Below are 13,666 nucleotides of genomic sequence, written 5' to 3' on the forward strand. Positions count from 1 at the left end.
CTGCCTCAAGCCCCACCCACCACCAGCAGGGCAGTGTGGGGGCCGGGTGTGGGGTACGCTCGAGTCACGCCGACACGCTGCCCATCACATGGATGGCGCAAGCGTGTTCACGGCCGCGGGTCGCACCGACGCAGCGCCGTCCAGGACCTGGCCGCCGGCGTCAGTGGCGATGCATCGCTCTGACCTCCCCTACGGCGTCGGCGCTTGACCCTGTCACGACCGGAAGCGGCTCCGCATTGGGCAGGACTAGAGGGGGTGGGGTGCCGCTCCGCCTCCCCGCAGGGGGAGAGAGTGGGGGCACCGGGTCCCGAGATGCCACGCACTGTGTGCGGGTATGTTTGTGTCTACCGGTCATGAGGGACATCCGAGAAGTGACAATAATGGACGGTCGAGAGCACAACGGTCGTGTGAGTTATTGCCTCTTCTTCGTTGCTCTGTCGTGGACGAAATCGGGGTGCCCTTGCGCGGGACGGTGAAGCGGTCTTCTCCGCTGCCACCACCACCAAAAATAATGAGGCATGCGCGCAGTCATCAATGAGCGTGGAGAGGGACAGGCAACGTCAGCTGGCATGGTCCGGTCGAAGTGAGGCTGATGCCGCTCAACAACTGGCCTCGGCAACGCATACATCCGTTGCCTCTACTCTCCAATCACCATCTTCTGCACTTCCTCGTTTCGTCTCTCATCTGCTTCATCCTCATCCCGGCCTCTCTCAGCGCACGCACACTTTCACTTTGGGTGCAGTCACACACACACACGGGCATTCACAGATATCCCACAAGGTTGCCGCTCTTCTCGCTATCGTCGATAGACTCGCCCAGGCCCCGCGTGTGTGTTTGTTTTTCCGCTTGTGCCCGAGTCTCTCTGCCTTACTCATGAAGGTAGTTTCAGCCTTTGCCCGGGCGGCGGTCCTGTCCCTACCGCTGCTGTTGCCGTTGTTCGTCGTGCTCGCGGCATGGGGAGCGCCCCTGTCTCAAGCTCAGGAAATGGACAAGGAAGAGAGTCCCGTGTCTCCGGTATAGTCTCAGTGCGCACGCCTTGGCATGTGGCCCCGTCGGTGCCATCCCTGTACCGTGCCGCCGGTGAGGCTCCGCGTCTGCACGTCGCCGTCATGAGCGTGCCGTTGCAGGGGCACTTCAAACAACTCTGAGCGCTTGCGGAGGAGATGGCCTGTCGAGGCCACAAAGTAGCATGCGTGTTGGAGCGGGCAGTGTGGTGTGAAACTCTACTGCGGCACAGCCAGCACACGGCGCCGCTTGTTCTCGCAAACATCAACGCAGCAGCGTATGCGAAGCCGATGTCAGAAGGCAACGGCCCGCTCGATGTTCAGGGTGTCGTCATTCCACCCTGCAAGGATGTGTTCACTGAGCGAGACTTTCATGCCATTACCAGTGAGAAAACCTCCACCATCATGTCCTTCCAGGTGCTCTTTGAGAACATATTCAAGCACCACAAGCTGGCGTTGCCAGACTACGCACTAGTGGCGCAGGCCGTGCATGCCGCTCTGCCTCTCACGATGCTTCTCTGCGACATCATCATCTACGCGTGCGCTGCCGTGGGCCTCAAGATGGGCTTTTCGGTGTTCAGCGTGTTTCCTTTCACCGCGCAAATGCCCGTCGGCCTGCAGGCAATGTTGCCAGCCGTGGGACTGGCCTTCCCGCGTCACGTGACCCTCCGCGCCCGCATCACCAACTTTGCCTTCCAATCCGCCGTCGCCGCCAACGGTGTTCCGCCGCTGCGGGACGTCGACGGCGTGGCGGGCATGTACGGCCCAATCATCGGTCCGATTGTGTCGGGACTCAGCATCCCTCCGCCCCTCAGCCCAAACATCCACCAGGTCGGTCCGCTGAAAACCCGCGATCAGCGCCAACCCTACCGCTGACAGGACCTGCCGTTAGACCTCGCCGCTTTCATGGGCAGCTGCTCACAAGGCGTCGTCTACGTAAACTGGGGCACCCTAAGCTTGCCAGACCCGGGGGTGGAGGATCGCCTGCAGGACGCGCTCGTTGAAGCCGCCCCGCTTAGCGTGGTGTGGAAGCGGCGCACCGCATCAGCAAGGCCACCGCCGCCGGCTGCTCGCTTCTACATGACGTCCTGGCTTCCGTCGACTGTAGCGGTTCTGAAGCACTCGAACACGCGCATGTTCCTCACGCACTGCGGCGTCACTTCCCTGCTGGCGTCTGTCGAGGCGGTGGTACCGAACGTCGGCCTCCCACTCTTCGCCGGTCAAGCGGATGCTTGCCAGCGCGTCGAGGAGGTCGGCATCCGACTTCCATCCAGCGAAACGAAAGCCTTCACCCGCGCCGGCGTTGTCGCCGTCATTGCGGCTGTCACTGAAAACCACAGCACCCCATGGTGCGGCAGCTGCGGAAACTGCGCGCCATCGCCACCGCATACGGCGGCCCACAGCGCGCTGCTGACATTATCGAAGGTCGTCAGTACAACTTGCTCATCGGAACACAACACTCCGGCGCGTGCGCGAGCTTATCGGTTCCGCTGCAAATCGAGTACGCCCTCGCCGCGTGGTCGGCGGCTTAGGTGGTTGGTATGGGTGTGCGTGCCCCGTCGTTTGCGCGGGCGGTGCCTTCCGATCCCCGCGGTGTGGTCGATGCTCTGGCGCACGACTCGCCCTGCGAAAGCCAAACGCGGCGAAGACGCAGCGCCGTCGCGCGCACACGTGGCCGCACAGGGCGCATAAGCACCTATGGGGCGCCAAGGGGGCGCTTCGAGGAACGCCCGGCCACCCGCCTCGGGGGCCCGCCAGAACCACGCGAGCGCGCCCTCGGCGTTTGGGCCTAGTTTCGCGCGCGGCACTAAGGCCCCGTCCAAGCCCAAACGAGGCGCCCCCCCCCCACCCCAACCCAAACCCACACCCCGGCAAGAGCCAAAAGCGGGAAGCGGCGCCAAGCGCGACCCTTGCCGGCACCCGAAAGGCGAAAAAAAGGGAGGGAAAGCGGCAGGCCCGTGCCCAAGCGGCCAAGCCCCCACCAACCAAACCCCGGCCGGCGGGCCCCCGCAAAGCGGAGACGCCCCAGACGCGGCACACCCAAACCCCCAGTTTGGCGGCCGCCGCAAAATCCCGCCAACCAGAGCAGCGAACCCCACAACAAAAAAAAAAACAGCCGAAGGACAGCAGCGTGTCGTTTTCTGCCCTTCAAACATGAAGTTTTCACCCGCAACCACCAGCACAGCAGGCAGGAATCGCGCCCCCTTCCTAGAGCAAAAGAATTTTGAACTACGTGGAAAAAAAAACACTGCTTTCGGAAAGGCCCTTCTTCATAAGAGCTGCAACCGCCACCGTAACAATTCTATCCCGTTTACAAAAGCCGGAAAACAGTGTGAATCAAAGGTGCGGACAAAGGAAAGCGACACGGTTTTCAAGAGGAAACCACACGCGCCCCCGCAGCCCTACGCTAGCAAAGAAGGCGCCAACGCCGAAACGAAGACAAATCCCATCCGCAAGGCGCAAAACTCTTTTAGACATGCCGGAGGGAAATGGAAGGAAGCATTTTTTGCGCAAAGCATGTCCGCATACTATGAAAAAGCAGTCGAACCCTCCCCTCCCCCCCCCCGCGGTAGGCAGCAAACCGACAAACGGGACCCCGCACCAGCGCCGCGGAAGGTCCCGCCCACACGCCGCCAGCCACCCCAGAAGAGGCCTTTTCGCGGAGCAGCCACGAGCACCTTTCCGAAAGTCACGGGCGAATCCCAGGCTTGCGGCCTTTTGTTTGCGCCTGACCAAGCGGTAAAGAGGCACAAAGCACCAACAACGCAAACCCAAGGAGCCCCGCCACGACGCCGCGCCACGGCCATAAAACACGCCGGCTGTTTCGCATAACCCCGGCCCCCGCGGGGTCGCGATAAGAGGTTCGGGGGGAGCGCGGCGCTTCTAGGTGAGAGGGGCTGCCTTGATCCAGCTGAAAAGAAAGCCCGCCCGGCCGCTTTGCATTCCAGGAAAAAAGGGACACAAAGAGGGGTCCGCGATAGGCGCCGCTAAAAAACGGAAACGGGGGAAAGCGCGGCCCACCAAAAACGCGGTGGAGGGACGCAGGTCAGCCCAAGCGAGGATTTGCACAACCCACAAAAGCCGCAAACCCTCGCGCCTCCGCCGGCCAACGCGGGCAAAGCCCTTACAAAAGAATTTGAAAAAGCCACCGGCACCGAAATCCGAAAAACGCCTGCGACCCATCAACGGCGCCGGGCTTTCGCGGCTTCAAAAACAAAACCGGCCACCCACAAAACAAGGGATGCCGCTTTCTGCGATTGCGCTTTGTTTCGCGGAGACGCCTGGGTACTTACGCCCCCCCGAAAAAAAAACCCAATTGGCCGCCTTTTCGGCCGACAGATAAAAACGGCGGTGTGGCCGAAGTGCCCCTGCCATCGGCTTTTCGGGCTTTCCGGATGCCCGGGCGGGTTCCGGGTTTTGCGTGCTTTCGGGGCGGCGGCGGCGCAGGGCCCCCTTTCACCCCGGGGCCGAAAGGCCAAGGGCTTCGCGGGGCTGTGGCGAAAGAAGCCGGCGCTTTCCGGGCCGCAAGGACGGCTTAAGGCAGCAGCCGCGCCAGCCTCCGCGTTTTCAAACGCTGCCGCACCCCGCCGGCCACAGGATTAAAGCGGGGTTATGAAAACCAAGTTTTCCGCAAGCCCGCCGTTGCGGCAAAATATTATTCGACACGTTCCGGCGATCCCCAAAAGAAAAAAAAAAGGTGGCCCGGCGATGCCGCGCGGCCCCGCGCATCCTTTTAGGAAATGCTTTTCGCGCCCTGTGCCCGTTTGGTTTTTTTTTTGCCTCTCCGGGGACTCCTTGGTGCTGTGCGGGGTTTTGGGGGCGGCGGGTTCCCTTGGGGGCTGGGCGCGTGGGCGGCGGTTTCCCCGCCCCCGGGGCCGCCGCCCCCGCGCTGGCGAGGCGGCTTTCCCTTTTCCAAAGCCCCACCATTTCGCCAAACCGACGGCCAACAAAAGGCCAGCAGACCCCACTTTTGAACGCCCCCCAGCCCAGAGGCGCCTTTTTTCGTTTTGCCGCCGCCCGGCTTTTTCTTCTGGCCATGTTTTTCTGGAGAAGGTGGCCGGGGGCCAGGGGGATACTTTTCCCGCCGCCCCGCCCAGGCCAAAGCCGAAACCATACGATTAGGCCCGGCGCCCTGAGCCCCATGAAAGGACACGCGCCGAGCCGCGAGAAATTTTATGGGCAGGCACAGGCTGGGCCTTTTGTCCGAAAAAGTTTTGGGGCCGGTGCTCTGTTTGCTGCGTCTTCGCCCTCGCCCGCCCACGGGCCAGCGGGCAGCCCCACGACCACCCCAAAACAGGGCCACCCCAACCCCCCCGCCCGCCCACCGCAAAAAAAAGGGATAGCAGCCGCGCCCTGCCCTTTATCCTTGCCAAAAAAACGGGCCACCACACCACAGCCGACAAAAGAATCGGAACTTTTCTTGAGGAGGAGGGCGGAAACCAAAGAAAAAGTGCGCCGACAGACATTCGACAGCGCCCGCTCTTCAGAGAGGCGTTTTAGTGCCACAGAGGTTCGGCGGTTTGAAAGCCATCGTCTAATGCGAAAGACCTTTCGCGCCCATCAGCTACCATTCCCGAAACGTGACCTGCACAGCGCAAAGAAAATCGCGGGCGCCCTCATTATTTTATCTCTTAAGGGGGGTTCGCTTCTAGGTCTTTTGGTGGCGCCGCAGCGGGTCGGCAAAGGCAAAGCCAGGTTCCGGGCGCTGCGCCCCCACAAAAAAATGTCTGGCGGGCGGTGCGGCGCCGAGGGGGGGCTTGCGGGGGCCCCGCCCGCGCCCTTTTCTTTGCCGCCCGCCCCCGCCTTACCGCGCCCCCCAAAAAAAAGCCCGCGGCCCCCCGCGCGTTTTTTTTAAAAAGGCCCCACCGCACGTGGGCACTGATAGGCCCGCTCTCAAGGGGCTGCCGAGGGGGCTCTTTTTCGTGTTTTAGGGCCCGCGTTTTTACACCGGCGGCCATCCTATCTTTTTTTTTGTTCCGGCATCGCCCGCCGGCTTATCCGGGTGCGCGCGGCTTTGCTCGCAAAAAAAAAATCCTCGACAAGGCCTTTGCGCCCACGCTCTTGTCCATTTGTTTGCGCGGCCGCTCTTCACCCCGGCTTGCCTGCTTGCCGGCTTTCCTCTACTTGACTAAACTGGGGCCGTTTACCTTCCCGCCACCGTTCCCGGTTTCTTTTTCGGCTCGTGGCTTTCTTTTTCGATACTCTGTCGACGGCGTTGGCGCCGCGCAACGGGTGCCCGTCCCCGGCACCCTAAGGCGGAGGCAAAAACATTCCCAGCGGCAGCCCCACCCTTTCGGCCGGATGAAGGGGTCACTTTTCGGAAAAAGGGCGCCGCTTGTCTAACCCGTCTTCCTCCACCGCCCGCCCCTGGCCCCCAATGGCCGCGGAAAGGGCACCGGCGCGACCCGAACGTACCCCACACTCGGCCCACACGCTGCCCTGCTGGTGGTGGAAAGCCGCCGCTACCCCGGGGGGGGGGGATGCTGCACGCGGCTGCCCGCGCAAGGGGTGGGGGTGCTGTGGGGCAGCCCGCGGGGCGGGTGGTGGGCGGGGTCTGAGGCAGGAGCTGCGCCCAGACGGCCGTGTTAGCACACAGCCGTAGCAACGCGCCCGGGGTTTGTGCCAAAGCGCCGTGCGCCAGTTTCGGTTTAACGCAGGCGGAAAAGCAGAGATGCAGGGTCAGAATGCGTCTTTTTTGGGGGTATTTTTTGGTTATGTGGGCGGCTCTTCGGAATTGGTTGCGCGGTGATCTGTCGGATTGTTTTTTGGGGGTTCGGCGGATGTTGCTGGCCGCTTCGTGTGGGGTAATTTCTGAGGTGACGCCGCGCAGGCCTCGGTTCAGAGAAAATGTGCTTTGGCTAGTGTTGTGGGTTTGCCGCTGGGTCGGGCTGCGGTGTTTTTTGTTGAGGCCCGGCGCGCCAAAAGGGGTGCTTCCTTGTGTTTTCGTTTTTCCCGTCGGGGGTGGGTAACGCTTCGCGCTGGCGGGGTCGTCGAAGTGGCCTTGGGCGTGGGTTTGTTGGTGGGTGCTGCTGTTTTAGGGTGTGGCGTGCTCTTTTGCGAGCGCGGGTTGTCCATGCTGGCTGGTAAAAGGCAAAGGGTTTCGGTTGGCCTTTCCAAGGGTTTTGCAAGCGGGTCTGCAGCATATGCTTGGCAGGCGCGCGGTGCAGCAGTTGTGCTGCGCTTGGGCTTTGTGTGCTTTTCGGCGCGTCTTTTAGAATATTCGAAACCAAACTTATCATTCTGTGTTTTCCGGTTTTCCCCTTGTTCTTTTTATGGCCGCATTTCGCCTTTCGTGGTGCCCCCTTGTTGGTGCGTGTTTGGGGCCGCGCTCGAAAGTTTTGCAAGACCCAATAATTTGCCTCAGCTCTTAGATGCGGCGTCGGGCAACGGCTTTTAAGTTTTCAATGGGGCGGCGAAACTGGTCGTGCGTCTTGGAAATTTGTTTCGTTGGCCATGGGCTGGGGCTTATCCCCTTGGTGGTTTTGTTTTCTGTTGGTGCTGGTTCTCGGCCGGTTCTTGGTTGGTCTTTTGTGTCCTCTTGCTGCCCGTTTTGTCGTTGGGTGCTTCCCGTTGCGTTCCTTATGGGGCTTCACTCTGGCGCGCCTTCTTCCTTTTTCGACCCTTTTTTCCCTGTTTTTGCGCTTTCCGCGATCCTCTCTTAATGGCCGGGCGGAGCCGCCATCTCTTCCGTGTGCGGGCGCCGTGTGCTTCTATTCTGCGCCGTCCCTTTCCTTTCCTTGTCGGCATCGTTTTATTCCCTGGGCGCATTTTCTTTGACGAGGGCGAACGGCGCGCGCGCGCCGCGCTTTTTGTAAAACGTCGGCTTTGTTGGCCTCTTGTTATCCTGGTTTTGTCGCGCTTAAAAAAACATTTTGTTTCTCGCTTTGGTCCGTTTTGTCTCTGTGGGGGTGGCGCTCCCTTGCCCAAATGCTTTCCTTCGCTGCTTGCGCGCCTTTCCGTCATTTTTTACGCGGGTGTTTTGTGCCGGCGCCCCTCTGTGTGTGTGTTTTCTCTCTGCGTTCCTGGGGCGGCTGCTTCCGCCATGCTGTCCGGCAGCCTTTTTGTTTTCGGGCCTTGTGCTTTGCGCCCGGTTCGCTCTTATCGGCCCCGGTGTTTTCCCTTCCTTCCTTGTCTTTCCTTTGTGCCTTCAGCGGGGGGTGGGCATCGCTGTGGGGTCTTCGTGCCATTTGCGCCTTTCTTGTATTCGCCAGTGCCCTTTCTCACCGCCATGTTTGCGCTTTCTCTTGCCTGAGTGCCTCTCGCTTGTTCTTTCAGTCTCTTCATCGCCGCGTGGTCCGCCAAGCCGGTTCTCTGTCTTTTGTGCCCTCTTCGGTGCTAGGCGCTTCCGCGTGTGCGTTGTGTTGGCGTTTTGTTGCGTGGTCGTCTCGTTGCCCCTTGTGTATGCAGGTTGGGGGGTTTTCCTTGCCTGGGTGCGTGCTTTTCGGTGCGCCGCCTCTTCCTTGGTGTGCGTTTGCTTTCCCCAACGCCAGGTTGGTATGCGTGCGCGCGTTGAAAACGCGCCGGGGCGGCGGGGCGCGTCTGCGGGCGTTTTGCCCTTACCAATGCCAGGCCGCAAGAGGGGCGGGCGGCAAGACATGAAAACGCCCGGTGCCGCGCGCGGCTGGGCTCGGTTTCCGGCCTGGCGGGGCGCGGGCTGCGCGTTTGGCGGCTTTCGTCGTGTGTCTTTCCGCTTTGGCGGCCGCGGGCGTGGTGCCCCGGCGCCGCCCCCTTTGGGCGGCCCGCATCCTTTTGGTTGGGTTTCCCCGGGGCGGGGCCCCCTCCAAGAGCCGGCGAGGGGCCTGGCGGGCCCCGGGAGGGTGGCGTTCGTTTTCGCGAGCGGAAAGGCGCCGGCGGGGCCGCGGAGGGAGCTGGTTTGGGGTGGGAGGGGGGGGGTGAGGGTTTCCGTCGCAGTCCACGGTGGCGTCGGTGCGAGGGGTCTTGGAGACTCTCGCGTCACGGGTGTCACTCTCTGTGTAGCGGCGTGCCCGTGGAGCGCGCCTGCTTCTCCGCGCGGCTTTGCGTCATGCAAACGTTTTTTTTTTAAATGGTAAACTCTGGTGGAAAGGGAAACCCCGGCATGGCATCAGGGTCCGGTACTCCCTCGGTGTGGGGAAGCCAAGCGGCACCCCACCCCCTCTAGTCCTGCCCAATGCGGAGCCGCTTCCGGTCGTGACAGGGTCAAGCGCCGACGCCGTAGGGGAGGTCAGAGCGATGCATCGCCACTGACGCCGGCGGCCAGGCCCTGGACGGCGCTGCGTCGGTGCGACCCGCGGCCGTGAACACGCTTGCGCCATCCATGTGATGGGCAGCGTGTCGGCGTGACTCGAGCGTACCCCACACCCGGCCCCCACACTGCCCTGCTGGTGGTGGGTGGGGCTTGAGGCAGGGGCTGTGCTCAGATGACTGTGTCTGCGCACAGCCGTAGCGACGTGCCTGCCGCTGCTTCGCAGCACGTAAGAGACTTGTAGAGGGTTGGTTAAAGCGGAGTTTAGCTCGTGCTGCATGGCAGAGACCGGACACCTTGACAGAAAAAACTTAAGAGTGGCGAAGCGCGATGAGGGCTTTCTTGAACAGCAGAGGCGAAGTGTTGCTAGGAGCAGGGGCAGAGAGAGGTCACTCGACACGCGCCCTCACAGGCGTGTCAGCAACCCCCTCTTCGGAGCAGCTCAAGAGCGGAAGCCACTGCTTTGCTTCCTGCACCGTGTGCACTGGTGTGTCCATACCACTGTGTATCCCCCTAGTGGGGAGGGGGGGGGGAGGTACGTAACACGTTTTTTGTGCGTGTGTCTGCGAACACGGGTGAGTTGCTTGCGTGGTGCCGTCCTTCGTTGTTCGTCAGCGCCTTTCTTTCTCTCTTCACGGAAAGAACGAAGCGTACACGCGCACCAAATCAACAACAACAGCGAGGGAGGCGTCTCGCAAGCTACTTTGGGGCTTTTCATCTCGGTCACCGTCCTCGCCGAGGGTGTGCTACAGTGGTGGATCCGAGTATGCCCACACGCGTACGTATGCATATGTATCTTCTGCGTGGTAGGAGATGGGAGGGGGCACGGGCAAGGAGGAAGTGGTGGGGTGGTTCACCCGACAAACTGCCGTTGGCGCGCACCACAGTCTCTCTCCCTACACCCGGGGGAGCCCAATGCATTGCCTGCACGTGCAGCTCGACACGGAGGTGCGCCGCCAAGAAGGAAAGCGACGATGACGACAGTGGAGGAGGACATACGCGCGCCGCGCCAAAGCCATTGCCACCACTGCCGTCAGGAACATGCATGCGCGGTGCTAGGAATCAGTCGCATGGTTTTTGTGACCAGTGCGTGCGTGGTGAGTCGGTGGGGATGATGGTGGCAGCAGCGCCACACCCGTATGCGAAGTGGACCGTCGTTCGTGATTTGCGTTGCATGTCCTCTGTACCCAACAAGGAAACGCCTGGCTTTTCACCCGCACTCGAGCGAGAGAGAAGCTCAACAACGCCAACACAACATCCCGCCTCCCCCCCACTCCACACACACACACACTCGAAACGTTCGCTCCAGCTTTGCTCTTCCGTCTCACTCCCTCACCTTTTTTTTTCTGCAGATCCAAGAAACGGAAAAACAGAAACTAATCAACCAACCAACCAACCCCCCCCCAAAAAAAAAACAGCGCTTCAGCTGAACGCACATGTTTTGTTTATGTAGCACGTGAACCCATCAACAAACAACAACGAAACAAACAACAAAAAACGAAAAAAGATCGCGGTAAACAGCACAAAACACGGGGGAAGCGAAAAGAAAGCCATCGGGAGGAGACGTACACAAACAACAAACAATGCGCGTGCGTGTGCGATACGGGGCAAACAGTGAACACACAGCGCCGAACATCCTCCCCTTCTCGTCGTCGACGCCCCTCGGTACCATCTACGACCATCACCATCCGCTCCCCTTTATGGGACTCGCGAAGGCCAAGAGGCAAACACACCAGAAGAGGAAGACACAGTTAAAAACGTAAACACGTGAGAATAAAAAGCGCTGCTATCAGCACCCCCTTTTCGGCAGTGGTGATGGTTCGGATCACCATGGAGGCAGCCTGGCCCCCTTTTCGTTCAACAGAGAAGAGTTGAGTGAGCGAGCGTACGCAACACATGCTCACACGCGCAGCGATGCGTGGGGTCTTCCTCCTCGAGTACTGCTGATGCCGCCTCTCCTCCTTTCTCACGAGCGCGGAGCTTGATGGCCATCTCCACACGGAAGAAACACCAATCAAGAGCCGAATTGGCAACACAAGAAGTGGATACGCGCTTGTGAGGCGCCTCAGGACCTCTTCTTCCCTTCTTATTCTCACACAAACCACGGGAAACAATAACCAAAAAAAACACGAAAGGGTGAGGGGCTTGGCAGCTGCGTGATTGTGGTACAAAGGCGAGCGGGAGATTATAGAGGTGGGGGAAGAAAAAAAAAGAAAGCGGCCAACAAACTAAGGCAAAAACAAGAGACTTCTGGGGGGGGGGACACAACAGACATTGCGGCTGCGAGGTTCAGAGTGTTATAAGAAGCGGAAAGGGACAAGAAAGAAATACAGGAGCAGCGAGGCAAGGAGAGAGAGGTGGAGACAAGCGAACATCACAGACAGGCAAAGAAGGAGGAAGACGCTTTTGGCGGGTCATTGAGCTACAAGAGGGAAAAAGGGGAGACAGAGGACAGACAGAGGTGCCCGAGGGGAGAACAAAAACAGAGTACCTGTCGTGCGTAGGCGAAGACAGGGACCCCAACTCACGCCCGACGTTGAAAGCTGCGAGGGCAAGCCGGGCTTCTAGCGCGAGGCATTGCCCCACCTTTCTTTCCGTCCCTTCTCAAGTCCTTGCCAAAAAAAAATAAAAAGCGCTGAACATGCTGCTCGTCTCTCTCTCTGTGTGCCCGTAGCTCTCGCTTACTCCTGCGAGAGCTCCCTGTTGATCTGCTTCTGCTCAGCCACCAGCGACTTCATGCGATTCTCGAACATGCGCGTGTACACCGCGGTGAAGGTGAACTGGAAGCCTTGCAGGGCGAAGGCGGTCATGATCAGGGCGAAGGACGAAGAGAAGTCGCAGTAGTCCTTCACGCGCACCTTGCGGCCGACGATGGTGCTGTTCATGGTTTCCATGCTGCGAGCGTACACACCAACGCTGAGGGCCCAGGAGATGAGGATGATGATCCACACGGAGAAGGACCACGCGCACAGCACGGCCGTGAAGTCCTGCATGCACACAACGATGGTGATGCCGATGATGTTGATGAAGGAGTAGCATGAAGCCAGTACGGCGAACGCGGCCGCACCGAGCATCATGGTGTAGGTCACCGACGACGGGAAGCCCTTGTTCTTGATACCATGCTCCGTGTACCACTTCTCTGTGTGAAAGGTGGAAGTGCCGCACTTGCGCGCACCCCACAGCGAGTAGCAGAACGGCTTCGAGCCCTCGGTGACCGACACACCAAGGCCGGCGCTCACGGCCTTCAGGTCGGCGCCGATCCTGATGGCCCTGGTGCCGTCGACCATGAAGACATCCGTGGCGGCGGCGGCGATGAGCAGCACGAAGGTGATCACCTGCATCGTCGCGGCGAGGGCGATGAGCACGCGCTCCCGGCAGGGGATGTAGAGAACCGTGCGGCCACCGATCTTCGACTTGCGGCGGTGCAGCGAGGATGGGCGGCGAGAGGTGCGGAGGGAGCTGATCTCCGTCAAGGGCTCGCAGTTCGCGTTGGTGCCGGTCCGCATGATGGCGATAGCGGGGAAAAGGGAGGAATAAAACGAGAGCCGGGGAAAGGAGGATTGAATAAAGAACGAGGAGAAGCGAAAGTGCCCGTGTGCGTAACTTGATTCGGAGCTACGACGGAGATCGACAAGGGAAGAAGAGAGAGCGGGGAGCGAGGGGGAGGAGGTTTCAGCGAAGGAAGCGCAACACTAAAAGGGAGATAAGGCAAAGACAGAAGTATGGCGTTGTTTTCGCGTGCGTAGAGAAGTAGAAAAGCGCACCATACATGGACGAAATCAAGAGAGGCAGAGAAGAAGCGGAGAAGTTGGTGATGTTTTGTGTGAGTGGCGCATAGCGACATAGGAGAGTGTGATACGATGCAGAGGCTATAACACTCGCGACGCGAACCTGTGCAAGCGCATACTTCAGCAAGGGACGTCAAGCCACACCACCGCTCCGATCACAACGATGGTGAGGCCCGCAGAAAGAATTCTCTAAAAAAGTACACCTGGGCGGGCTCTGACCAGGTGAAGTGCGAGAGGGTAAGCAAGGAGCCCTTTTCCCTCATTCACATAACCGTATGGGCTTCGTTTGCTATGGCGCAGGTGCAGATGACCTTGCACTTTTCCGATTTGGTTGCAAGATATAGTCCTTGTCCGCCTCGTCACTTGTCGCACGCAACTTCTTAAGCCCCGAAAACGTGGTGGCCCCCCTCTCTTCCTCGCAACCCATCCCCGCAAAACACACCCGGCCGTGGACGAGGAGGGCTAGAGAGCAGAATGAGGTGAGGCTGCGAAGGCAGGGGGACACTCCAGGTTCGCCGTTGCGAGCCCTCACACCAAGGTGAGGAAAAGCTCCTGTCAGTAGACTTGTTTCGTGGTGATGTGCTGCTTTTCACTCTCGGTGGCAGTTTGCAGAGGTGTCCGCTGTTTCCTTCCCTCCGCACCGCCTCCCC

At 60.1% G+C, this 13,666-nt stretch overlaps 1 protein-coding gene and 1 pseudogene across 2 annotated transcripts; one reads left to right on the forward strand and one right to left on the reverse strand.

The window, feature by feature from the left end:
• The first annotated feature begins 1,163 nt into the window (after positions 1 to 1,163).
• LINJ_14_0480 lies at positions 1,164 to 2,696 on the forward strand (annotated as a pseudogene). Its single transcript has one exon. A coding segment is annotated over exon 1 (1,533 nt).
• A 9,213-nt stretch (positions 2,697 to 11,909) lies between these two features.
• LINJ_14_0490 (hypothetical protein, unknown function) lies at positions 11,910 to 12,734 on the reverse strand (the record flags this gene model as incomplete). The annotated part of the gene is made up of 1 exon (XM_001464194.1): positions 11,910 to 12,734. One exon carries the CDS (start codon positions 12,732 to 12,734, stop codon positions 11,910 to 11,912), a length of 825 nt encoding a protein of 274 aa, XP_001464231.1.
• Positions 12,735 to 13,666: the final 932 nt, after the last annotated feature.

This window comes from Leishmania infantum, chromosome 14 (assembly GCF_000002875.2).
Source record: "Leishmania infantum JPCM5 genome chromosome 14".
Lineage (NCBI taxonomy): Eukaryota > Euglenozoa > Kinetoplastea > Trypanosomatida > Trypanosomatidae > Leishmania > Leishmania infantum.